The sequence below is a fragment of the Aotus nancymaae genome, unplaced genomic scaffold (assembly GCF_030222135.1).
Source record: "Aotus nancymaae isolate 86718 unplaced genomic scaffold, 86718_ANA_hifiasm-v0.15.2.pri h1tg000009l, whole genome shotgun sequence".
Classification (NCBI taxonomy): domain Eukaryota; kingdom Metazoa; phylum Chordata; class Mammalia; order Primates; family Aotidae; genus Aotus; species Aotus nancymaae.
In genome coordinates this window covers 2,536,812-2,563,730 of record NW_026988420.1, presented here as the reverse complement: position 1 = coordinate 2,563,730, position 26,919 = coordinate 2,536,812, and the positions used below count along the sequence as shown (strand labels likewise).

General features: G+C 44.4%; 1 protein-coding gene and 1 long non-coding RNA gene across 6 annotated transcripts in view; one reads left to right on the top strand and one right to left on the bottom strand.

Annotated features, from left to right (window-relative positions):
• Positions 1-26,919, bottom strand: part of SPATA13 (spermatogenesis associated 13) — a 140,918-nt gene that overhangs the window by 50,084 nt on the left and 63,915 nt on the right. For 4 of the 5 annotated variants that reach the window (XM_012441401.2, XM_012441379.2, XM_064373506.1 and 1 more), the window contains exons 3-4: positions 5,278-5,643; positions 3,320-3,464 (exon numbers count right to left, since the gene is read on the bottom strand). In XM_012441401.2, the coding sequence (XP_012296824.2) occupies positions 3,320-3,464; positions 5,278-5,643 (511 nt within the window). The remainder of the gene's footprint in view (positions 1-3,319; positions 3,465-5,277; positions 5,644-26,919) is intronic. The other variant, XM_064373507.1, reaches the window with a different exon arrangement.
• Positions 2,806-11,852, top strand: LOC135273846 (uncharacterized). The gene is made up of 2 exons (XR_010341629.1): positions 2,806-3,794; positions 9,598-11,852. It is a non-coding gene; the product is annotated as an uncharacterized LOC135273846 (long non-coding RNA).

Below are 26,919 nucleotides of genomic sequence, written 5' to 3'. Positions count from 1 at the left end.
AGTAGAACAGATGGCTTTGGCAAGGCAAGGATTTAGCTCATGTGCAGTCCTGTTAGGAACTAAATGACTTGGCTGAATGGCCTGGAGGAATGTGGAAAGAACAAGATGGGCAGGGATAGGTTTGGGGAAGGGGTGTAACTGGCTATATCAGAATACACTCAGAGCATGAGATGATGTCCATCCTACATGAATCATTATTGCAAGAGGGCTAATTAATCATCGTGTAGACATGATATACCACTGTGCTGCTGGATGTCAGTCTTCCTAGTCATCTTGGTACTTGCTCAGTGGGTTCATCAAAAGCAAGAAACAAAAAGGCCATGGTGGCAGAATGGATGCCAAGCCTGGGCTAAACCACAGGAAGCCTGGGCCTTCCCTCAACAGAGCTAATGATACGGTTCCCTACAGGAACCAGACAGTCCCTTGAAAGCTGATTGCAGTGGGGCCTTTTCATAATAGAGGGGTGATGATTTGTCCCCACTGGAAGGGCCACTTATGCTGGGCTTGGATTTGTTTTCCTGCACTGTCAGGCCTCTGTGGATCCTCCAGATGGCTCCCAGCCTGTCGCAGCATCTCACATGCCACCCAGGCCCAGAACGCTACAGAGAAGGAGCCCGTGACCCCATCATGCCCAATAATGACCAAACAAAAATGAAGTTATGGAGGCAGCTTGGAGACACAGCCAGAAGTTGCCATTCTGCCCTGGATGTGATGCAGGCTCTGAAGCAGTGACTAGTTTGGAGAGGCTCACCCACAGCAGAAGAGGCAGGGCCGGAAACCACGGGCAAACACAGAAGCGGCTTCTTAGGATTACTTAACAGTACGCTTGCAAAATGTTTTCTTCCCACCCAGGAGCTGTGCCCTGTTGAAACTGAATCTAGTGCCTCCCAAGGGAGAAGTACTTCCCCTGGAGTTCACAGTCCTGGCCACAATGAATTAGAACTAAGACTGCCCATTTTTGCCTCTTCATGCCACTGGGAAAATGAGCACCCATGGAAAATGGGGATGACTTTTGTGGTCACTGCTACCATATTTCTCACATGGACTAATGCAATCGCCTTCAAATCAATGTCCCTTCGTCTTCCTTTCTCCTCACAAATTGCCCTCCCTCTCTAAGCATAAATCAGAACATATTACTCTCCTGCTGGCAATGGCTTCACAGAACACTCAGAACAAGCCCAGCCTCCTTATGACCTGCAGAGACCTTTCCAGCCACAGCCCACCTCCCAGCCTGCAACTCCCTCGTCTGTTTCTTGCTCTCTGAGCTCCCGTCACTGTGGCCTCTTCGCTGAACCTCAGACACATCATGTTTCCGGGCATCTGATGCTCCTTCCACTAGGACTTCTCCTCCCTCGGATCTCTGCCTCACTGCCTCCTTCTCACTTGCCCCCCCAGTGTCACCTCCTTGGAGAGGTGGCTGTCTCCCCCTCCTGCTCCTAATCCTCACATTACCCACAGTCATCTTCTCCAGGGCAGTCACTGGTACCTTGGTGCATCCTATGTACTGACTTATGGAATCTGTTCAAATGCTGAAATGTAAACTTTTTATGATGTTTTATTCTCCGCAGCATCCCAAATTCTTTATCTCTTTCCTTTCCCCACCTTGCCATTCTGGTAGGACATGTTGCTTAAATCTGCCTCCGGTTATCAATGCTGAAGAGGCACTGCATGGAACTGGAGGACTGGTTATCCTCAGATGTCCTAGACTTGGAGGTGTCTGCTGCCACTGATGAGGCTCTGGGTGTCTCCCTCTAGGGAAGAGAGAGAGGGTTCACGGAACAAGCGCATCGTGTTAGAACGACGCTCTTTGGAAATGAATGCCCTGTATCCTGTTTTATTTTTCTTTAATAGTACTGTCTTCCCTGATAAATACTTACTTGCTATTTTAATACCCTCTCACTAGAATAGAAGTGATTGAAGGGGCTTTGTTTGTTCATTCCTGTCGCATGTGGTAAGCACTGAACAGTCATTAAATGAATGAATGAACAAACGTAGGGCCTCCCAGAATTTATTCCTGTTTCTAATACCATCTGGAGTTCTTTTGGGAGAATGACCTCCTCTCGATTTTACGCAGCCTTAGTTGGCAGGGAATCCATGGCCTGCCTTCACATATAGAAGGCAAGGGTCCCTGGAGGCCCCACCCTTCTCCCTGTTCCAGTGCCACCAGGTGGTAGACACATCACCTAAGCTCTAACAGCTGAATCCTCCATCCTGGAACCTGGACCCCTGGGTGAGTGACAGAAGGACAGGTTGGCCTCACTAGCTCCTGGGGGGAATGCCACGGCCAATCTTCCATTACACACCTTCCTGTGGCTCCTCCACTCCCAGGAGAAACCCTGGCTGCCGTCTGTTCCCTAGCCTGGTTCCCCAGCCATCGCATCAATTCTGGGCATACCTGGCACCCTTCCAATAAATTCCCTTTTTGCTTAAGATAGCCAAAGTTACGTTTTGTTGCTTTTCAACAAAAGAACCCTAAAATTACAACATTTTTAAAACAACAACAATAACCAGTGTTACAGAAAGCAGGGAACAGGCTGTGTGCACACAGGTATGGGGTGGGAAGAGAAGTGCTCTACATTCCTACCACTCTAACAATGCCATTCTTATTTTTGGCTATTCTTTTAAAATCTTCTGCCATATGAGCACACATTGCATATTGTTAAAAATATGGTATATGTTTTTTTGATTGAATTGTGTCCCCCTAAAAGATGGTGAAGTCCTAACCCTCAGCACCCATGAGTGTGACCTTATTTGGAAATAGTCTTGGTAGACAATCCCGTTAAGATGAGGTCATTAAGTTGGGTCCACACGCAGTAAGCCTGGTGTCTTTATAAAAAGGGGAAATCTAAACATAGAGACAGACATGCACGGGAGAACGCCATGTGAACACGAAGGCAGAGATGAGACAATGATCCTTCAAGCCAAGGAACACTGAGGATACCAGACACTAAGAGAGTGGCCTAGAGCAGACCCTCCCCCTCACTGCCCTCAGAAGAAACCAACCCTGCTGACGCATTGATCTCGGATTGCTAGCCTGGGTCTCAGTTCTTTAGTGATCTTCACATGAAGGAACTTAGGCACGCGGACACCACTGAAGGGGCAAACTTCTCAAACTTAGAGCCACCAGCCTGGCGCACAGAGCATCTACCCCAGAGAGCAAATGATGCACCACTGTCCCAAGATGTGCCGTCCTCACTCCCAAGCAAATGCACCCTGGCCTGGGGAGGCGCGAAGGTGCAGAACCCACTGCCTCGGGTTAGCTGGAAACAGACAGATGGGCCCACAGCAACTCTGAAAGGGAAGGGACTCTGAGACTCACTGTTGGATGCTCTCATCTGCCGCCGGCGTCCCACACGGTCCAGCCCAATGGGGGTGCTCTGGGAGAATGTGAAGGGCCGGAACCGGGCCGACACAGCCTTGTAGGGTGGAACCTGGTGAGCAGGCAAGGGCGGCCTGGCAGCCGGCTGCAAAAAGAAAGCAAAGTCTGTGAGCAAGTGCCAGGAAGTGGCAGCTCTTGCACGCACGGCGCTCTCACCTCGAAGCCACTCACAGATGGGAAATGGTTTCTCCAATCCTGCCACGAGCTGCAGGCTGCACCAAAGCCCAGTGGCAACTCATGATTCTACAGTTTTTAACAATCCTGCATCGGCTTACTGGCCTGCACCCTGCAGCCTCACGTTCATCTCACTTGTCTGCAACATGCCAATAGGTCACACTAAGGAACAGAAGCGTCTGGGAAGAGGAAGGCACGTCTAGGAAGCAGTGGAGTTGTCACACGGATGCAGAGTCACAGGGTAAGAAGATGCTTTCCCAGGGGCGGCCTCTGGAGGAGGTCAGGACAGGGCCACAGACCCGGCCAGGGTGACTGAATTCCATCCTCACGTCCTTCTTCAGCCTCCTTTACTCCTCCCTGCAGACTCACAGGTGGGCTCTCAATAAGGATTTACGGAACTGAAGGCAAGCCTTGCTTACCTAAACTCACATGGTAGTAGAGCTTTAGTTAAAAGAAGATGTGGTTTTCCACATAGTTGCCCAGGTCTCTCTAGAATTGTCCATAATGCCCTTCTGGTTTTCTATAATAGCGATCCCTAAAACTATTAATCAAAGGCCCAGTTCCTTTATGCGTTCCTTAGATTTCTTTTTTTCTTCTTTCTTTTACTACATGCATATTCTGCTTATGTAATTCCGTAGGTTTTCTTACAATTTTCCCACCCAATTCCCTAAATTGGGTTACAGTAGAGAAAATTACTTTGTACACTCATTTTGGCTGCTCTGAATTCCTAAGGCTGTGGAGTGTCCTGGACTATTGTTTTGAGTTAAAACGGGCAACAATTTGCTGCAGTGCAGAATCGTTTCCCAACAGTGGAGCACCTTCAGACAAAAGATTCTTAAAATTTTCATGGTATTCTGCAACTTAAGTTTTTAACCTTAAGAAATCAATTTACTTAAGCAAGAGTTTTTGAGTGCTTGTTATAAACAAGGCATTGTGTAGGGTTTTACAGGAAACATGTAAACATACAACCCAGTACTAGTAATGTATAAGATTTCCCTTTTAAGATAATTTTACAGGTTATTTATGTAATCAGCTAGCAGGTTTTAAACATGGAAGTGGGCATATATATTACTCATATATTGTTCTGTGAACATTTACCATGACCAGAGTATTAGCCTCCCCAAATAAGTATACATTTCTCCAAGACAGAGTCTTTAATTAAACATTCTGTATTTTCAAAGTGCTTACTGGGTATCTGGATAAATACTTATTGAATTACTGAAATATACTAAGAAACTAGTAATATTTAATCCATTGCCAAACTATTAATAGCTGCAAAGTTACAACTCAAACAAAAAAGAGCAAGAAAACGGTAGGAAACAAAATACTTTCTTATCTCCTAAAACCTATTTCTTCTTTACATTTTAACAATGAACAATACTGTCTTTTTCAACAATTACTTCTTTCAGGAGTCTTACTAAATATGCCCTGTTACCTTTCCCTGGTTAGAATCTTAGGTTATTCAAAAACAAGCAGCAAATGAGTCTCACGTATTATTTGAGATTCCAAGAAAGAAAGAAAGATTAGCAAAAGGCATCCAAACGCCAGATGGTTAGTTTGAATTTAGGCATGTTTTCACACAGTCAGGAAGAAAAGGTGGTGAGTATGTGGTGCTGCCCTTGAGGACAGGAGAGGGAAAGCAGATCCAGTTTAGTGTGCAGAGAGAGCAGAGGCAGGAAGCTGGAGGGCCTCCGCTGGCTTGGGAGATGCACACCAGATCTTACTTGGGTCAGAAGATTCTCCAGTTCCTCTGTCTGGCTGGTCCCATACAAGCTGACCCCACCTATCACGGAAATGGGGCGTCTTCTCCGGGCTCCTTTGGGGCTGCCCACCGGAGCATTCTGGTCTTCAGGGCTGGCAGAAGTCATGCTTGCCTGGGGGTCCTTGTCCACACGGTCCTCCTTCTGGGGGTCTGTGGCAACCGAGTCTTCAGGAATAGACACACTGCGGCTGGCCAGCTGGCTGTAGTCAGAGAGTGGCCGAGGCCTGGGCCATCTCCCAGAGCCCCATCTCCTCCTGGGGGTTCTCTGTGCCTCTGTCCTTTCCTCATCCTGTGATGAGCCTCGCCTCCAGGGGCCATCAGGGACGACCTTTCAAACGCGAACAAGTCAGGTGAGCTCAATATCCAGGAAGATATTAAAAAAGAACAAGCCAAACATTCCCTCCAACCGCCACAACCCCGCCTCAGGCTTTCTTGATTTATTTGTTTATTACAGCAGTTATTTATGTACTAGAACATGAAGACACAATTAAACCTTAATCAAAAGAACCAAATCTATCTTTTATTCTAGGCTGATTCAATAGGCTGGTTCTAGGCCTTCTCTTGTTCAATAACCATAATTGAAAGAGTGGTTTGGTGACCAATGATCAGCTACAACAAAAGGCATTAAGAAAATCAGCACGGGCCAGATGCGTGGCTCATGCCTGTAATCCCAGCACTCTAGGAGGCCAAGAGTTCAAGACCAGCCTGGGCAACATGGCAAAACCCCATCTCTACCAAAGTACAAAAATTATCTGGGCATGGTGGCGCACGCCTGTAGTCCCAGCTACTTGGGAGGCTGAGACAGCGAGACAGGAGAATTGCTTGATCCTGGGAGGCAAAAGTTGCAGCTCGTCGAGATCGGGCCACCATATGCCAGCCTGGGTGATAGAGCAAGACTCTCAAAAAAAAAAAAAAAAAAAAAAAAAATCAGCACCATTGTGAGTTAATAAAATGAACTTAGTAACTATGATCAGTGTCCCCAAAAATATATATAACAATAGCATGGGGGGCCAAAGACCTGCCAGGAGAAGAAATGAGTGGGTAACGCTATCCACTGCTGTTCTATCCACTTCCTTCAATAATGTGCACTACTTAGAAACAGAAGGTGCTTTAAGAGGACTAAGTCCAGGGCTGTCAGGACCCAACACTCAAGGAGCCTCTGGCTCCCACCAGCAGCCTCCGGGCAACAGTCTGATGGGGGCGAGCACTGAATGAGGATTCAAAGAACTAGACCAGGCTGTTCAATAGTGGTGTGAGCTGGGACAAGTCATTTATGGACCTCAGATTTTAGACCGGACAATCCCACAGCTCAAGAGTCTATGATCCTAAATGAGGTATGACCTTGTAATTTTTTCAGAGGCAACACAATGTTCTAGAAAAACACATGATGGGGGGATCAGGCAGATGTGTTTGGTCACTGTGTCTGTCCCAGGAGCTAGTGCAACCTCAGTCAATCACCTGACTTCTGTGATCTGGCTCCGCAGTGTTCCCTGAGGAAACAGCAGGCCCTTAGGAGGATGAGAAGCAACTGGTGAGACAGCCCTTATGGCAGGAGTCCTTAACTGCTGGGCCATGGAGTAAACATCCCCAGGGCTCAGGCCTGCTGAGACAGCAGCTGTCTGAGTAGACCCCTCAAAGCCTGGCAAGAGAGGAGAGCTGCGTCAGAGACCTGCAGGAGCAGAGGCCTGCATGCCCTCCATCATCCATGCCTGAACCTTACCTACAGATACAAACAAAAAGGGCTCTTAGTCAGGCATGGGCACAAGGAGGACAACCAGAACCACCAGAGAGGGCAGACTATGACAGCAAGAGTCCCTGGGAGCCCACAGAGCTGGTGCTGCAGCCCGCCGGCCCCCTCCCTGAGAAAGCAAAATGGTGGCTGGTGGAGGCAAAGGAGACACACCTCCAGCCAGCGGCAAGAGACCCTGGGCCCTAGGCCTTGCCATTTCTAGCCTGAGGGTCTGAACACTCACTGAGGCCATTTGCCATGAAGTAGTGGATGCAGAGCCCAGGGCAGTGACTCACGCCTGTAATCCCAGCACTTTGGGAGGCTGAGGCTGGCGGATCACTTGAGTTCAGGAGTTCGAGACCAGCCTGGCCAACAGGGTGAAACCTGGTCTCTACTAAAATACAAAAAAATTAGTTGAGTATGGTGGCAGGTGCCTGTAATCCCAGCTACTTGGGAGGCTAGAGGCAGGAGAGTCACTTGAACCAGGAGATGGAGGTTGCAGTGAGCCGAAATTGCACCACTGCACTCCAGCCTGGGTGACAGAATAAGACTCCATCTCAAAAAAAAAAAAAGCAGCGAATGTGGAGCAAAGAGCACAGCATGGGGTTTATAGGTGCTCTACTCCAACCCCTCATTTTTGAAGTCAGGAACCCTGGGAAGTCACTTCACTAAAGAAGTGAAGTGACTTGCCTAGGGCCAGGGCCACGAAGTTAATCAGTAGCAACAAAGACATAAAACAATGGGCTTCATGATTTCTTTTCCAGAAGTTTTCCTGCAATGCCAGTCACCTCTGCTCAAAAGACGATCACCTCTGCTCAAAAGACAATCTCACGCGGGTCCCAGCAACCTCCCCTCTGCTGCTGTCCACAGAAACCTCCTGCCTGGGCTGCCACTTTTAATTCTCCCTCCAGAATAGCATAGAAACGATTTTGAGCTAAGGGCTTTAGAGAGTAGGCATTTTTTCTGAACTCTGTTATCTGCCTAAAAGCAGAGCCTCTCAAAACAACTGAAGGTCACAAATCCCCTCCTGAGAGTTGTCTGCAACTGGGGAAAAAAGGAGAACTCACACTCAAACAGACACTGTCACAAAACTCAGGTATTTTCCTGAAAGCCCATTTACCTTTCCTAAAAGTCACTTGTTTTGCCATAAGTTCTCTTCTCCCCTCCCCATTCCCTAGTAAGATGGCACATATGCCTTAAATTCTAACCACCTCGAGTGGTTAGAATTTTTCTATGAAGTCTTACACACACACACACACACACACACACACACACACACACACAAATGCAGGCATGTGAATAAACATCTGTCTTTTCTTTTGCTAATCTGTCCTCTATCAATTTAATTCACAGGCCTTAAGAACAGAGTCTAAGAGTGTAGAGGAAACATTTTTCCTCCCCAACACCACTACAGGAAAAATATGACAGAAATCATGAAAAGGTTAATATTATTTTTTCTATCACACATGAAAAACAAATTACAGATAGTTTACTGAATCAAATGGTGACGACAACTTAAATACATAGTATGAATAAACACAGTTACATTATTGCCCTGTAATAAAAAGGTTCAGGAATAACATGCTAAAAAAACAGAATTACCACAAGAGCACAGGCAGGAAGCCGTCCACCTGCTACCTGTTCATGAATGCATGTGCAGCGCTTTGTTCTGTTCTGTTTTCAGTTGGTTTTTTGAGGTCTTGGTTTGTTTGATTTCACACTTACGCAACATTCAGCCTGCCTTTTCTCAGTGATACCAAAAGTAAGGAACTCCTCCAGGCAATGACAGAGGCTGGGTACAGGCAGGTGTGCTCCAAGCAGGCCAGTAGATGGCAGGGGGCAGAACTTAGAACTGTTCCTTTAACACATCCTGCCTCAGAGTCAGCACAGCAGAGCACACAGAACCAACTGTCAGCCGGAGCACAGTGGCTCAGACCTGTAATCCCAGCACTCTGGGAGGCTGAGGCAGGAGGACTGCTTGAGCCCAGGAGTTTGAGACCAGCCTGGGCAACACAGTGAAACCTCATCTCAAAATAAATATATAAAAATAGCAGGGCATGGTTGCATGTGCCTGTGGTCCCAGCTACTCGGGAGGCCGAGGCAGGAGGACTGCTTGAGCCCAGGAGGTGGAGGCTGCAGTGAGCCATGATTGTACCACTGCACTCCAGCCTGGGTGACAAAATAAGACCTCTTTTTTTTTTTTTTTTTTTAAGAGAAATAACTGTAATTCTATGTTTAGTATTTATACAGTTCCAATGAAGATATAAAAGGAGAAAACACTCCCTCTAAAAGGTACCACATATTCTAAAAACAGCAAAAATTAGTTAACAGGATAATACATAAAATTGAAATGTCCATTTTTTTCCAGCAAAAGTACAAAGAGAAGGAAGGGGAAAACTCTCAGATTTAAGCTCAGATTCAAACATTATTTCTTAGCCAAAAGACTTAAATTCCTTATGAGACAAATTTGAACTTTGATGGATATTCTAAAATTGAATTTCTTTTTAAAACAAAGTTGATATACTTCTGAAATACTACCCGGTTTCATTCCAGGGGGTGTAGTTTGGCTGTGATTCTACTTGGAACTGTAAATGCACACGCACCAACAAACAACCTTCTCCAACAAGTGAGAACCTACCTCAGACTCTGGCACTGGCTCCTGTGGCCCATGGATGCACCCAAGGAACAGGCAGCTGGGCATATCCATATCCTCTAAAGAGTCTTTCTTCACTTTAAAACACTGTCACAGAAACCTATCCTCCCCCATGGCCATGCCAGAGCTCTGCCGAGTCCAATCAATCTATCCAGGGCTCTACCAGCTTCAATGGGCGACTCATACCCAAGTCATAAACCTTTGTAAATAGAGTTTTCAGTGGAATTGCTGCCCTTTTAACTCTTGCTTCTCTGCATATATTTAATTTTATTTTATTTGGAGACAGTCTTGCTCTGTTGCCCAGGCAGTGGTGCAATCACAGCTCACTGCAGCTCCTCCTGGGCTCAGGTGATTCTCCCATGTCAGCTTCCCACATAGCTGGGATTACACGGCAATTTGCATATTTTTTGTAGAGATAAGGATTCACCATGTTGCCCAGGCTGGTCTCAAACTCCCAGGCTCAAGCAATTCACCTGCTTTGGCCTCCCTGAAGGGCTGAGATTACAGGTGTGAGCCACAGTGCCTGGCCACTCCACATATATTTTAAAATGCTTTGCTTAGTATTACATGTTTTCTTCCTATAAGATTTTGTATTTTACTTTGCAAAAGTAAAAGGCCAATATAGGCTTTGTTACCTCCAGTGAGACACTTCAAAACATTTTCTCAAAACCACGGTGAATGCAAATGATTAACCAGAGGAAAAATAAAAGATTCACAAAAAAACCCTTGATTTCTCTTATATCCATTCAGAAGCCTAGCCTAAAAGAAATATAGAAAGTCAAACAGCAAGCGTCCCAGTACCTGTGAGATTTTATTTAGACAATGGATCTCTGCAGACATAATCCAGTTAAAATGAGGTCCCCCTGGAATAGCTGGGCTGCAATCCAATGGCTGGTGTCCTTGCAATGCAGAGGGAAATCTGGACACAGACAAAAGGGAGGAAGCCACGGGAGGACAGAGACAGAGACTGGAGTGATGCATCCACAGGCCAAGGGCACCAAGGAAGGCTAGTCACCACTGCAAGCTGGAAGAGGCTAAGGGGAAGCCCCCCCTCACACCTCAGAGTGACTGTGGACCTGTCAACACTTTCATCTCAAACTTCTGGCCTCCAGCATGGCGAGAGAACAAATGTCCACTGTTTTAAGCCACCTAGTTTGTGGTGATTTGTTACAGCAACCTAGGAAACTCATACAGCAAGGTAATTCAGAAGAAAATTAAAGCATAGGGACTCTGGGCATACCAAATGTTTTCTGAAGATGTATATAATACAACAAGCTAATCCCCTAGGTGTCTCCCAGGGTACCAGCATCCTGGCTACCACAAGGAATTCACATACAGGGGTCAAGGTGAGAAGGAAAACACCTTGGCAGCTGATGCCACAGAGGACTGTAATGAAAGCTGCAATTTTTGAATGCCTACAAGGTGCCAGACCTATGCCAGGCACACGTTACCTTGCTTAATCTTCACAGCCACCCTGTGAGGCAGGTACTGTTCATAGCATTTTACTGATTACGACACCAAGGCTAAAATAAATGAAATGATTTGCTCACATTAATAGAGCCAGAAGAGGGAAGGGCCCATTTCACGACCCAGTCTGTCTGACTTCAAAACCTGTCTCTCCTCTGTAAATCCTGTATACTTAGCATGTACTTTTACAGAGGGAAAATAGAACTTGGCAGGTTTTCGTTCCCTTAGATGTAGAACTGCTGGAAGAAGGGGAGAGGGAATGGCAGTTATCAGCCGCACTGGTAACATGTGCCCTGGGCAATCTGGTGAAACCTACAGACCTCAGAATCACATGTTCACATAAATAAGACAAAATAAGAGAAGACCGTAAAGTAAGATGATTTAAAAGAGCTGTGATATAGTAACATATGTCACATGTGAATTAAGATGTGTGTTCATCTAATAACATTCGGAAGCATTGATTCTGAAGAATTGATGAGTGATGTGATATATTTCAAGACATCAGAAAAACCTATTGTATAATGTGAAAAAGGTCTGTAATCAGAAAATACTACAAAAATCTAAAACTCCCGGGTTAGATAACAGCACTTAAGAGTGGCCTAGGGTACCAGTCTTGTGCTTCAATTCTTAAAAAATGAAATTTTAGGCCTTACAACTTATAAAGTCAATAAAAAATGGCATCTCACTATCCCAGAACTATATCTCATTTCCCAATGTCCCTTAAGTGAAAATGAATGTGTCATAAACAAAAAGACCCCTGCTTAGGCCTGTTTTCATGTGGTGCAACTATCCGTCCCAGGATTTTAACAGTTTCACTACGGCCGGACCCGCCGCTGGGTTGAATCCTCCAGGCGGACTGCACGGACCCCACCCGTTTACCTCTTAACGGTGTCCCAGGATTTTAAGTGGGGAAGGGGAATGCACAGGATCCCAGATGAATCACTGTATTTTGAGGAGTTGAAGACAAGAACAAGGGAATATTACACATGCAGAAAGAGATTAAGTGAGCCTTAATGACATTTTTTCTTGTGGAAGGGGGTGGTATTTTTAACACCAAAGGAATAACATGTTACATTCACTTAGAAATCTTAGATTTTCAACCTGCTTTTGCATCTAACCATAATTATATTTTCTAAGAAGGTAAAGAAGACATCACTACCCCCATTTTAAGATGAGAAGACAGTGGATTTACTGAAAAGAGCAAGCAAGAGAGTTCAGGCACTTGAATTTCATCTCTGCAAGGCCAGCACTGGACATGACCCCACCATTTATAGCAGTAGGCAAGAACGATGCAAAATGACTTCATGGGTTATAGCAAAAACCCTTAGCAGCAATTGATGCTGCTCCCCAAAAGTCTTCATGAGCTCATCACACATGCAGCTCCACACTGCCGGCTTGTGCCCTATGTATTTCTCCAGGCTATTTCTCCATTCATCAGTGTGTGTGTAGACACAATCCCGCGTGTGCATCTGGCTCCCCCCGCAGCCCTCACCGTCACTCCTTTCCAATGTTCTCTGCCTCTCTCTCTCCTTGTCTAGGCCCTCTTCCTCTAACTGGTAGTGGATAGAACCAAGAGTCCATTTTGTTTTATGGAGTAAATCATATTTGGTTTCTTGTCTTTAATTTTTAGAACAATTAGGTAGAATAATCTTCTTCCTTTTTTTTTTTTTGAGACAGTCTCACTCTGCCACCCATATTGGAGTTCAGTGGCGCGATCGCAGCTCACTGCAGCCTTGAACTCCCAGGGTCAAGTGATCCTCCCACCCTGACTTCTGAGTAGCTGGGACTACAGGCATGCACCACCACGTCTAGCCAATTTTTAAATTTTCTGTATAGACAGGGTTCTCACTATGTTGCTCAGGTTGGTCTCAAACCCCTGGGCTCAGGCAATCCTCCCGCCTCGGCCTCCCAAAGTACTGGGATTACAGGAGTGAGCTGCCATGCCTGACCTGGTGGAATAATCTTTCTGTCTAAAGCTGTCTTTTGCTTTCATAGCCCTCAATAGGGTGTGTGTGTTGCAGGGGAGGTAAATTATCCCAGCACACAGGGAGGTGCCCCAGAAATGGGCCCAACCACCAGGCAGGCTTCCTGGTCCTTTACCCTCTGGCTCTTTCCACCAATCCAGGCATCGCTCCCTGCATCACTTAGGCAGGCTGAGGAGCAACCACTGTGAGGGGAGGGGCTTCTGTAAGAGCCCAGTTGCCCATGCAAAGCGGAGAAGAGGAGGGGTGGCCTCTGACCTAGTTCAGAAATAAATAACTAGCAAAACACCCTGTATTTCACTGAGTAATGCCGCCTCGCAGGGGTGCCTGTTCAAGATGGCTCCACTGCACCCCTCACAGTTTCTGCTACTTTAGGGACCATCTTGGGAAGAGGCAGACATGGTCATTAAGCTGTCCCTTCTTTTCTCAGGCCTGGCTCTCAGGACAAGGCCAGGGCCAGGGCCAGAAACAGACCAGGCAGGTTACTGGAAGCAGAAGCATCATTTACTGGGTTATTCTTTCCATGGCTTGTAAGCAAAAGTAAGTAACAACTCTGGGCTACATTCTTACAAATGTGCTGCATATTTTCCTATAATGTTAGGTTTCAAGCTGTAAGAATCTTCAGTGATTGGTGGAATTCTGACAGCAAATGAAGCACAAGTGACTAAGCCAAGCTGTTCTCATTACTACAGAATGGGGCTACCTGCACGTCAGTAATAGTGACATCACTTTTAAAGAATCTCCAAAAAACAAAAAAATAAGCAACTATTATAACTCAGAAAACTGTGGCCTTGTCCTTTGGATTCAGCAAACAGTTTGGTCATCTGTTAAACATTTTAAAACAATGAATGTTTATCTCCCTTGAAGTAGGAGAGGAGCGTGGTGGTGATATTAGATATTTCAATTGTCCTTGAATGTGTTACAGGGATGATAAAAGCTGCTGGAAGCACAGCTGGTGACCCTATGGCGTTGTATGTAACCTGTTTTATAAACTGATGTGGTAGTTTATCTAAAAATGCAAACATACTGAAGTTCATGGAGAACGCTTACTTTCATACTACTAACCCAGTTTCATGAGCATAAAAACACTAGTACTTTAGAAAAATGTAATCGCTACAGTCTTAGATTACAAGATGGAGAAATCACTGTAGCTGAGGTCTTCTCCAATTTAAAATAAAAAAGGAACTCCACATGACGGTGACAAACTCCATCCCAGCCCCTGTGACTGTGTCCTGTGCCCCTCACCTCACCTGCCTTCCTCACATCATAGACACGTGTCACCACCGTGACCCCATGACTAACATTCCCAGGCTGATGGGTTGGGTTTTTCCCTCTGAGCCTTCATAATAATTATTCAAGGGAGTTCTACTTTCTAGGCTCAAGTAAAACATCGAGATCATCCTGCCATCTCAAAATCAACAGTAATACGATGCTGAGAATGATACCCAGGTAAAGAAAACAAAACTGATAGGTCGTAATTTTTTTTTTTTGAAGAGGGTGTCACTCTGTCACCATGCTGGAGTGTAGTGGCACAATCACGGCTCATTGCAGCCTCAACCTTCAGGGCTCAAATGATCCCTCTACTTGGCTAATTTTTGTATTTTTAGCAGAGACGGGGTTTCGCCATGTTGGCCAGGCTGGTCTTGAACTCCTGAGCTCAAGTGATCCGCCCATCTCAGCCTCCCAAAGTGCTGAGATTACAGGTGTGAACCAACATGCCAAGCTGGAGGTTGCAATTTCATGCCTGGACTCATTAAGAGGAAAGAAAGAGTTTAAAGCCATATTACAAAATAAATGCACATAATGACCACATCTTAAAACACGTTTCATCTCTGAAACACATGCTAAAGAATATAGAGGTCTACTTTCAAACTTATTATTTTCAATGCGTGAAAAAAATGATTTTATAAAAATGAACTTACTTTCCTCTTTTGAAATTAAACTTATTGAGTGAGGACAACTGAATATTTCAAATTAATAACCATATTTTAGCTCTGAATATGCTGGCAACCTGTTGTTTATCTTTCTCTACTTTTTCTTTTCAGACACAGTCTCGATCTGACGCCCAGGCTGGAGTGTAGTGGTGCAATCTTGGCTCACTGCAGCCTCCACCTCCTAGGCTCAGGTGATCCTCCTACCTCTGCCTCCCAAGTAGCTGGGACACAGGTGTACATCACCACACCTGGCTAATTTTTCCATTTTTAGTAGAGACAGAGTTTCACCACGTCACGCAGGCTGGTAACTCCTGGGTTCAAGTGGTCCACCTGCCTCAGCCTCCCAAAGTGCTGGGATTACATGAGCCACCACACACGGCCTGTTGTTTATCTTTCTGTATATTTTCATACTCTCCTGTCCCTGGCCCCCATCCCATACCAAACCCTTTTGAACATTGGAGATTTTTTGTTTTCTGTTTTTTAAGAGACGCAGTCTTGCTATGCGACCCAGGCCGGAGTGCAGTGGCTATTTACCAGCACGACCATAGTGCTCTACACCCTTGAACTCGTAAGCTGAAGTGATACTCCTGCCTCAGCCTCCGGAGTAGCTGGGGCTATAGGCGTGGGCACCATATCTGGCACACAGAGTTTATTTCTTTTTTCTTTTTATTTATTTTTTTTAAAGACAGGGTTTCACCATGTTGGTCAGGCTGGTCTTGAACTCCCAACCTCAGGTGATCTGCCCGCCTTGGCCTCCAAAGTGCTTGGATTACAGGCGTGAACCACCACACCCGGCCCAGAGTTTATTTCTGAATGCCTTTTTTTTTTTAACTTTCACTGTAGAGAGAGCCATGGGAATTAGGAGGAGAAGAGAAACAGAATAGGAAGCAAGGGGATAGGTCCTGGCTTATTCTCCAGTGAAAGCAGATAGAGAAAAATGTGTGTGTCGACAACATCATAAACTCCCTAGGCTCAGAGTTAGTAGCTCCTTTCTGTGCCTCTATTAGAGCCGCTATAATATATGTATGACACTTATTGATTTATCTGATAATCTCATGGAAACAGCTATTTACATTTTTTCAAACTGTCCATTACTATCTGAATGGCACCAGAGTCTACAATAGTGCTTGAGAAATGGGCAATAAGAAATGTGTCTTGAATGGATTAAAGATGAATGGGTGAGTTGATGGGCAGATAGATGAATAAGTAAATGAATGGTCTGCATGGCAAGGAAGCTGCTCTCACCCAACATTCCATACATGATTTTTATAAATAAACTTACTTTCATCTTTTGAAATTACTGATTGAGGACCACTAAGTATTTCATAATCAGTGACCATGTTTCAGATCAGGAAGTCAGTCATCTCGTCTGTCTCCTCCCTCATCTACTGAAATCCTACGCCACTCTACAAACAGAATGATTGCAATTTTCTTTCCCCCATTATCAACAATTCTGTTCTGAAGGTGTCTTATTTAGTCTCAGCTACAAGAGGAATAAGGTAATGGATCCTCACCACCAATAAGCTTCTATGCTTTTACTAATTAATAGATTGTATCACACCTGCTTTCAACTCGTAAGTGTCCAGGGCCTCCCTGAGCAGGTAAACACCAATCTCCGATGTGCTGCGTACCACGGACACTCGGGTCACATGGACGCTCTGCGCAGGAGCCGTCACAAAGGAAAGGCAAGATCACAAGGAGCACCTGCAGTGCTTCTTTTTTATTTTCAGAGGAAGACAAGATTCTAATGTGCCTGCTGCCAAATATTTCCAGTAGGTTTAACTCAAAACTTGGCAGTTAAAGAATTACAGATGAATAATTTATATCACAAAGAGTAAAAATAAAAAGCCAAATGTACCAGGGATCCTGGCTGCGAATAAACATGTGAAAAACATATAATATACATGAAGGAGTGGGACTGTAATCCTTTTCCTGTCCCCATCTGTGGCACTGACCTACTAAACATGGCACCACTCTGGCCCTGGAATCACCCTGGAGTCCAAGGTGGCTTTCTTTCTTGTGTCATCCAGTGAACTCCCAAAACAAATGGCCAGAAAAGGGACTGAAGCACCTTAGTAGAGATGCCTAACCCATTCCAACCAGCCAAAACATTCCCATTTAAAACATCAAGGAGAGGTTGGGGGCGGTGGCTCATGCCTATAATCTCAGCACTCTAGGAGGCCGAGGTGGGTGGATCACTTGAAGTCAGGTGTTCAAGACCAGCTTAGCCAACATGGTGAAACCCTGTCTCCACAAAAAATACAAAAATTAGCCAGGCATGGTGGTGCACACCTGTAATCCCAGCTGCTTGAGAGGCTGGGGCACAAGAATCGCTTGAACCCGGGAGGTGAAGTTTGCAGTGAGCCGAGATCACGTCACTGCACTCCAGCCTTGGAGACAGAGCAAGACTCTGTCTCAAAACAAACAAAAAAACAAGTCAAGGAGAAGAACTGGTTTGGTCAGGGATACATGACCCAAGCTCAGTGGCAAGAATGCTATACATGGAGTCAACAAGAGAAGTGGAATAAAAATTTAATTAACCATGATACCAGCACTAGAAACATGCTCCTAACCTATAGCACATCATTTACTTGTGTGGTAAAATATATATATTTATATATATTATATATTTAATATGTATTATACATATTTAAACACACACATATGTGTGTAGTAGTAATGTCTACTACTTTGACTACTTTTAAAAAATTGTGAGATAGGGTCTGGTTATGTTGCCCAGGCTGGTCTCAGACTCTTGGTCTCAAGTGATCTTCCGCCTTGGCTTCCTGAGTAGCTTGAGATTACAGTTACGTGCCACTGTGCCCAGCTGCATTTTAATTATTTTTTGGTGTATGAGTCAGTGGCATTAAGTACATTCACAGTGCTGTGTAATCATTACCACCATCCAACTCCAGAACTTTTTCCTATCTCCCAAACGTCTCCCTCCAGAACTTCTTCCTATCTCCCAAATGTCTCCCTCCAGAACTTTTTCCTATCTGCCAAATGTCTCCCTCCAGAACTTTTTCATATCTCTCAAATGTCTCTCTCCAGGACTTTGTCCTATCTCCCAAATGTCTCCCTCCAGAACTTTTTCCTATCTCCCAAATGTCTCCCTCCAGAACTTTTTCCTATCTCCCAAATGTCTCCCTCCAGAACTTTTTCCTATCTCCCAAATGTCTCCCTCCAGAACTTTTTCCTATCTGCCAAATGTCTCCTTCCAGAACTTTTTCCTATCTCCCAAATGTCTCCCTCCAGAACTTTTTCATATCTCCCAAATGTCTCTCTCCAGGACTTTTTCCGATCTCCCAAATGTCTCCCTCCAGAACTTTTTCCTATCTCCCAAATGTCTCCCTCCAGAACTTTTTCCTATCTCCCAAATGTCTCTCTCCAGAACTTTTTCCTATCTCCCAAATGTCTCTCTCCCTCCAGAACTTTTTCCTATCTCCCAAATGTCTCTCTCCAGAACTTTTTCATATCTCCCAAATGTACCTCTGTACCCATTAAATACTCTCTCTCATTCTTTTTTCTTCTTAGCCCTTGACGATGACTACTCTACTTTCTGTCTTTATGAATTTGACTACTCTAGGGACCTCATGTGAGTGGAATCATACAGTAGTTATCCTTTTATAACTGGCTGATTCCACACAGCCCCCTGTTCTCAAGGTTCAGCCATGCTGCAGCATGTTTTTTTTTTTTTGTTTGTTTGTTTCTTTGAGACAGAGTCTCACTGTGGTGCCAGGGCTGGAGTGCAGTGGTGCAATCTTGGCTCCCAGCAACCTCCACCTTCCAGGTTCAAGCGATTCTCCTGCCGCAGCCTCCTAAGCAGCTGAGATTACAGGCACCCGCCACTACGCCCAGCTAATTTTTTTGTATTTTTAGTAGAGATGGGGTTTCACCATGTTGACCAGGCTGGTCTTGAACTCCTGACTTTGTGGTTGGCCCAGCTTGGCCTCAAAGTGCAGGGATTACAGGCGTGAGCCAATGCATTCTGCCTGTGGCATTTTTTTTAAAGGCATAAATAATATTCTGCAGTGTGTGTACACACTATACTTTTTATCCATTTGTCCATCAAAAGACACGTGGGTTGTTTTCTTCTTTCGCCTCTTATGAATAGTGCTGCTATGAACATGGGTGTATACGTTAAATGTGAGTCCTGCTTTCAGTTCTTTTGGTTATCAGAAATGGAATTACTGGATCATATAGTAATTCTGTGTTTAACTTTGAAGGAATCAGCATACTGTTTTTCACAGTGGCTGCACCATCATTTTACATTCCCACCAGCAACACACAGGGATTCCAATTTCTCCATATCTTTGTGAACAACTGTTATTTATTTTTTTACATAGTAGCCATCCTAACAGGTGTGAAGTGGTATCTCACCGTGGTTTTAATTTGCATTTCCCTAATGATTAATGACATTGAAGATGTTTTCATATGCTTTATTATTTGCATACCTTCTTTAGAGAAATGTCTATTCAAGTCCTTTGCTCTTTTTTTAAATGGGGCTGTGTTTTTTGCTGTTGTTGAACATATCATTTAATTTAAAAGCTCTCTGAAGTAGATGCATTTAATTCTACTTTACAGATAAGAAAGATTAAGTGATTCACCAAGAGATCAGCAAAGGAGTAAATGGTGAGAATATCTGTATGCCACATCCCAAAGCAGATGCTGATTCTAGGCCTCCTTCCCCTTTGCAGACCCAGCTACAGGCCCGGCCTTGCCCCTCACTAGTTATGTGACAGTCCTTTAACTTTTCTGTTAAAGCATATACAAAAATCACCTATGTCACAGGTGGCTGTGAAAATCCAATGCAACAGTGTTACGCGTTGGAACTTTATGTATTGAAAAGGCATCATATCAATTTGAGCTATTATTGATATTTTTATTTTCAAGAATCATATTTTTTAAAATCCTGAATGAGTTGGTAAAAATTCCAGTTCTCAGTAGTTGATGGAGCAATTGCTAGACTCATACTCCTCAACATATTTTAGACCAAATTCTTTATTTTATTTGAGACAGGGTTTTGCTTTGCCACCCAGGCTGAAGTGAAGTGGCATGATCACGACACACTGTGGCCTCGACCTCTTAGGCTCAGGCAATCCTCCCACCTTGGCCTCCTGAGTAGCTGGGACCACAGGCTTACATCGCCACACCAGGCCAACTTTTTATTTTTTGTAGAGACAAGATCTCACTATGCTGTCCAGCCTGGTCTTGAGCTCCTGAGTTCAAGTGATCCCCCAGCCTTGAACTCCCAAAGTGCTGGATTACAGGCGTGAGCCACCATGCCAGCCAGACCAATTCTTTATTGTACCATTTCTTGCCTGAGGGAATTTTTGTCTATAGAAACATTTATTCAATTTATATTATTGTTCAATTAAAAAAAAAAGATTACAAGCAATCTTTCTCTTTTCCAGGCATGTCTCCCTAGCTTTAATCACAGCATCACTATTCTGGACAAGCACAGGTCACTTTATGCCTGGAGGAGCCTCAGCCTGGACAGTGGGTCTCAAAGTTTGCATGACAAAAGTCATTTTCCTGAGTTGACTGCTGATAGTCCAGATTGCTGGGTCTAAACCCTAGGGATTCTAATTCAGTAGCTCTGGATGAGGCTCAAGAATCTGTAGCTTTGGTTTGTACCTCAGGGTGTGGCTGGAACTTAGAAGTACATAATTTGCAAAGTTTAACTGTCATGTACTAAAATGTCTGACCAAAGGAAGTAATTTGAATCATAACGATTTCTGTTATGATAAAAGCTAATATTTACTGGATTTACGATGTTCCAAGGCATTGTGTTAAGTACCTTACATCCATTATTTAATTTAATTCTGGCAGTACTATTATCTCAATTTTTAAAGAAGTCAAGGCTTAAGTAGGTCAAATGTCTTTCTTAAGGACATACTGCTAGTTAGCAATAAAACTAGGACAGAACTCGGCAGAACAAGGCCCAACTACTTTACACTATCAAGCTTCCTGACCACTGAAGTTGGGAATGGCTGGCTGATAGCCATGTGGATTCTGGTATCCTAGAAAGTTACTGTATCAGGCCGGGCATGGTGGCTCATGCCTGCAATCCCAGCACTTTGGGAGGCCGGGATGGGTGGATCACCTGAGGTCAGGAGTTTGAGACCTGCCTGACCAACATGGTGAAACCCCGTCGCTACTAAAAATGCAAAAATTAGCTGGGTGTGGTGGTGCATCCCTATAATCCCAGCTACTTGGGAAGCTGAGCAAGAGAATCACTTGAACTCAGGAGGCAGAGACTGCAGTGAGTGGAGATCGCGCCATTGCACTCCAGGCTGGGCAACAAGAGTGAAACTCTGTCTCGGGGCGGTGGGGGGGAAAAGAAAGAAAGTTACTAAATCAGTGCAGGGCAGAAAGCAGCTGTGAGTGCTGTATCCTCTCCAATCCATAAGGAGAGAATATTCCTGCACCAGCTGACTCCCTGAAGTCTGCCCCAGAGCATTCCAAATGGTGGTTTTGTTCCCAGACTGTCAGAAGTAGAAGAAACAGGTAATGTTCAATTTATATAGTGACATGTGGCAATTTGTACTCAGGCCCCCGCCAACAAAACCTACAGCATTCCTTCTAATCATCACCATCACGGCAGACACGGCCAAATCAATCCGTGTCACCAAGCCAGGTGGAAAGTAATGCCACCCTGGGTGCTTCTTTGATCTTAATTATTATAGAGAGGCTCAAGAAGAGAAAAACAGGAGAGGAGGAAAGCATATACTGAAATCAGTTTCTTCGTTATCAAGCTAAAATTCTTCTCTGGAGAATATGAAAATGTAACTTTCTGTATTTAGTGCTTCAGTAAGGTCTCATTATGCCCCTCTATCCACAAATTAAAATGAGGCATTAATTAAGAGAAAATAAGAAAATGTTGAAGAATATATTATGATATTGGTTCCTGTCATTTCTTAAACTTCAGGAAGCTGAACATGCACAGCATGGGCCAGGCGCGGTGGCTCACACCTGTAATCCCAGCACTTTGGGAGGCCAAGGTGGGCGAATCATGAGGTCAGGAGATCGAGACCATCTTGGCCAACATGGTGAAACCCCGTCTCTACTAAAAATACAACATTTAGCTGGGCCTTGTGGCGTGTGCCTGTAATCCCAGCTACTTGGGAGGCTGAGGCACAAGAATCGCTTCAAACAGGGTAGTGGAGGGAGATTACAGTGAGCCGAGATCGCCACTGCACTCCAGCATGGTGACAGAGAAAGACTCCGTCTCAAAAAACAAACAAACAAACAAAAAACACGTGCATAGCATTAATAAGATGCAGTACAACATGACTAGTTGATTGTAAGTGATTATTGTGGTAATGTCTATAAAAGCTGGCACTTACTCTCTTGGGCAGGTATAGGGGTATGATTCTGTCTCCCTCCTCCCTTATTTTTAATGAGAGAATTCTATTTAATGGCATTTCACTAGAGAAACTATTCTAAAAATGAACCACTGGAAAGTTCAAAACTACAGGTATATGATAATTTTCTTTAGATTCTGCATTTGTAATAATAATCTTATCAGTGTTTTTTTTAAAGTGTGTAAAGTTCTGCAGCCTGTCAGGATTCCTGGGCAAGATTCGAGATTCCGTAAGTTTGGCTTGCATCCCGTGGGTCTTCACTCTGGCTAGCACATCAGAAGTATACAGTTTGCAAAGTTTAACTGGTCTGTACTGAAATGCTTGACTCAAATGTTAAGCACCCATTCAGAAATGCTTTGAAACTTTCCGTTGAAAAAGAATTAGGTAATAATGAACATAAACCTTTTCGGAGCAAATGGAAACTTCTTTTTTAAAAAATTGACTTAGAAAATGACTCAATTGTTAAAATAAAAAGCTACTTTCACATTTAGACTCATAATCTGAATTTCCATGATTTCTAGTATTTCTGCAAGGGATCCTTTTTCTCTTTCACATTTTTCTCCAGCAAAAGGAAAACAAACAAAATAAGCTAAAAACATTCTAGAAGAAACTGAACATAAACTAGCACAAAGATGACTCATAGAAGACATGTTAATTCTCTTTATATCACACTAAAAAGCCGCCTGTAAGAGACATGGTCTACCCCAGGCATACTATTTAGGAAATATCATAAAACACTAACTGTCATAGCGGGGCAGATGTCCCTGTAACAACATGTTCAATTCATTAGAAAAATATTTTTTGAAAGCATACACAGTATCTTATGTAAAAAGTATCTTTCCAACTCTAACTGTAATTTTGTGACTCAAATTCTAGAGCTTTTTGGCAGAAAAAATGAATGAGAATCCAGAGGAATATGGAAACTTAAATTATCTGTAGTACAAAAACCATAGGCAGCTGAATAAATGGAGGCTGGATAACCAGATGTTCATATATTTAAAATATCAAACTTCATATTATACACAAAAACAACTAAACATGGGGAATATACCTAAATGTAGGAGCTAAAATGATAAAACTTCGAGAAGATAATATAGGAGAAAATTTGTAATCAGAGTTCTTAGATCTACAGAAAAGTACAAAAATTTGGTAACTGAATATTCATCAAAACTAGGAACTTTGACTCTTTGAAAAATATTTTAAAATTGGGCTCAGAGTGGTGGCTTATTCCGGTAATCGCAGCACTTTGGGAGGCTGAAGCAGGCAGACCACTTGTTTTCAGGAGTTCGAGACCAGCCTGGGCAGCATGGCAAAATCCTGTCTCTACAGAAAATACAACAATTAACCAGGCGTGGCTGTGTGTCTGTACTCCCAGCTACTGGATAGGGGCGGTGCTGAGGCGGGAGGATAGCTTGACCTTGGGAAGTTGAGGCTGCAGTGAGCTGTGACTGCACCATTGAACTCCAGCCTGGGCAGGAGAGTGAGACCCAGTCTCAAAAAAGAAAAATACCAAAAAATTTAAAAGACAAGCCAGACTGTGAGAAAATATTTGCAGCTCCTATTAATTTCATATGCAAACTTGACCGGGCAAATTCCCAGAAAGCTGGTAAAGCATTATTTCTGGGTGCATTTGTGAGGGTGTTTCCAGAAAAGACTGGCATTAGAATCATTAATCAGTAGAGTAAGTAAAGAGGATTCGCCTTCAGGGATGTGGGTAGACATCTACAATCCCTTGAGGGGACAAATAGGACAGAAAGGCCAGGAATCCCCTCCTCTCCTCGCAGACATCTACCCTCTCTGGCCCGGGAACATCCAAGCTCCTGGTTCTTGGGCCCTGAGATTCCAAGACTTATAACGGCACTTCACCTCAACCACCTTGTTCTCAGGCTTCCAGCCTAACACTGAACTGCACGTCTGGCTTTCCAGTTCTCCAGGCTGCAGATGGCAGATCTTGATACTTAGCCTTAATCGCACCGGCCGATTTTCATATGTATCCTACTGGTTCTCGTCCTCTGGAGAACCCTGAATAATCATATTATCTGCTAAAGAACAGGTAGCCAGGAAATATAAAGAAATCTTAACTGCTCAATAAGAGGATGACAAAGAATGCAATGAAATGATAAGCAAAAGACCTGAACAGGCACTTCATCAAATCATAACATGTGAATGGCTAGTAAGCACCTGAAATGATTTTCAACATCCTCAGTCATTAGGGAAATGCTAACTAAAGCCAAAATGAAATACCACTCTACACCCACTGGAATAGCTAGAGTTCCGAATACTGAAAATACCAAGTACTGGCAAGGATGAGGAGAAACTGGAACCCTTTTACAGTGCAGTGGGACTCTAAAATGGTAGAGCCATTTTGAAAGCAGCTTGGCAGCTCTTCAAATAATTAAACATAGAGTTGCCACAGGACGTAGCAATTCTACCGCTAGGTATCCACCCAAGAGAAAGGAAACATATTTTCACCCAAGGACTTGTATGTAAGTATGCACTTACAACAGCAGCATTACTCATAATAGCGAAAAGGCGGAAACGACCCGTCTCTATCAGCAGATAACAAAGTGCGGTATAGATAGCCAGGCACTAGAATATCACGCAGCCTTGACAAGGAAGGAAACACTGATCATGCTCCATAGACAAACCTTGAAAACAAGGTTTTGCTACTCAGCGAAAGAAGCCAGTCACAAAAGACCACATATTACAGGATTCTATTTCTATGAAATGTCCGGAAAAGTAAAATCATAGACAAAAAAAGTAGATCTGAGGCTGGGGCTGGAGCTGGGAACAGAAAGTCACTGCAAACGGCACGAGGCTTCTTTCTGGGGTGGTGGAAACATGCTAAAATTAGTGCGTGGTGATGGCTGCAGAGCTCCACAAACATATAAAAATCACTGAATTGTTTGCTTCATAAAACATGTATACACAAAGCCCATCAGCTGTTGGAGCAGGGACTGACTATAAAAGGCATGGGGAAGCTTTCTGGGGGGAGCCACGTGTCCTTTAGCTGGATGCTGGTGGTGGCCCCACAGTCTGCGTTTCCTAAAAATCATCAAACTGCATACCTACAAGCAATGAGTCGATGTTATGCAAATCAGACCTCATTGAAACTGCTAACAGAATCTTGGGCAGACTTCTAGAGTCACTACATTTACTCCTATAAATTATATATCATCTTTCTGATTCCAGCAGTGGCTGTGAAATAGCTGTTCCCATATCCCAGCTGGCAATTAGAGCCAACCTAAAGTGTAATGCTTAAGGAACCTAAGAGTCCAATTGTGTCCTGGAGCTGCACCTCTGATTAAATCACACAGAACAGCGCCTTGGAGCTGTCATCACAATGAAGTATCTGTTGCCATCACAAAACTCCACGGATGTTTATTCAAATTGAAAACAGGCCTGTATGTGGCCCCTGTTCACCTGCCATGTTATTGCAGTACTACAAGTTAGAGGGAGGCTTTATTTTACCGACATTGTAGGGTTACAAAATCCCCTTCTTGCTTCTCCTGGTCCACGGTGTTGGTGGCTTGTTTGATGGGTGCCATCCCAACACAATACACAGTCATCCCAGACTTCTCTCTTCCCATAAACATTCCAACACTAATTTAAAATGTAGACTGCTAAATAATTCTAGAATCCATCCCCTCCTCTTCATTTCCATAGGCTTAGTACAGATTTCACAACCGTGGACTAGAGTGCTGAGGGACACTGTCTCTCCCCCTGACCACTGCCTGCCTAGCCCCCTCTACAGAGCTGGTCTGATCAGCCTCAGCCACAGAACATCCCTCTGCATTCCCGCTCTGACAATGTCACTGGCTTTCCACCGCTTGCAGAGTAAAGTCCAAATTCACAGGTGTAAGCAAGACCCTTCCTAATGATGTCTGGACCTAACTGCTTAACCTTACCTCCCTCCTCTCCAGCCAGCTGCCCTGTACAGAAGTTCTGCGAGCCATCTGCAGCTCCCTGAGCACAACAGATGCATCACTGTGCTAGAAACGTACAAGCAAAGCCCTGTGCTAAGTCCACACATCACCTCAGCTAATCTTCACAATAATCCTATGTGGTCGGGACACTTACCACCCACAGTTAACAGGCGAGGAAAATGAGGTTTAGAAAAGGTTGGGAACTAGTAAGCAGCAGAGCTGAGCTCAGGTGTGGGCATCCCCCTCCTGCCCCACACTCTTCCCACCAGCCTGGAAGGCCAGTGCCCTTTTGCAACCGCTGCCCGGGGGACTAAAGACCCCACTCCACTGTCCCTCCCCAATTCTGCCACTTTCCACCCAGAGTTCTTTTTTTTTTTTTTTTTTTTTTGAGACGGAGTCTCGCTCTTGTTACCCAGGCTGGAGTGCAATGGCGCGATCTCGGCTCACCGCAACCTCCGCCTCCTGGGTTCAGGCAATTCTCCTGCCTCAGCCTCCTGAGTAGCTGGGATTACAGGCACGCGCCACCGTGCCCAGCTAATTTTTTTG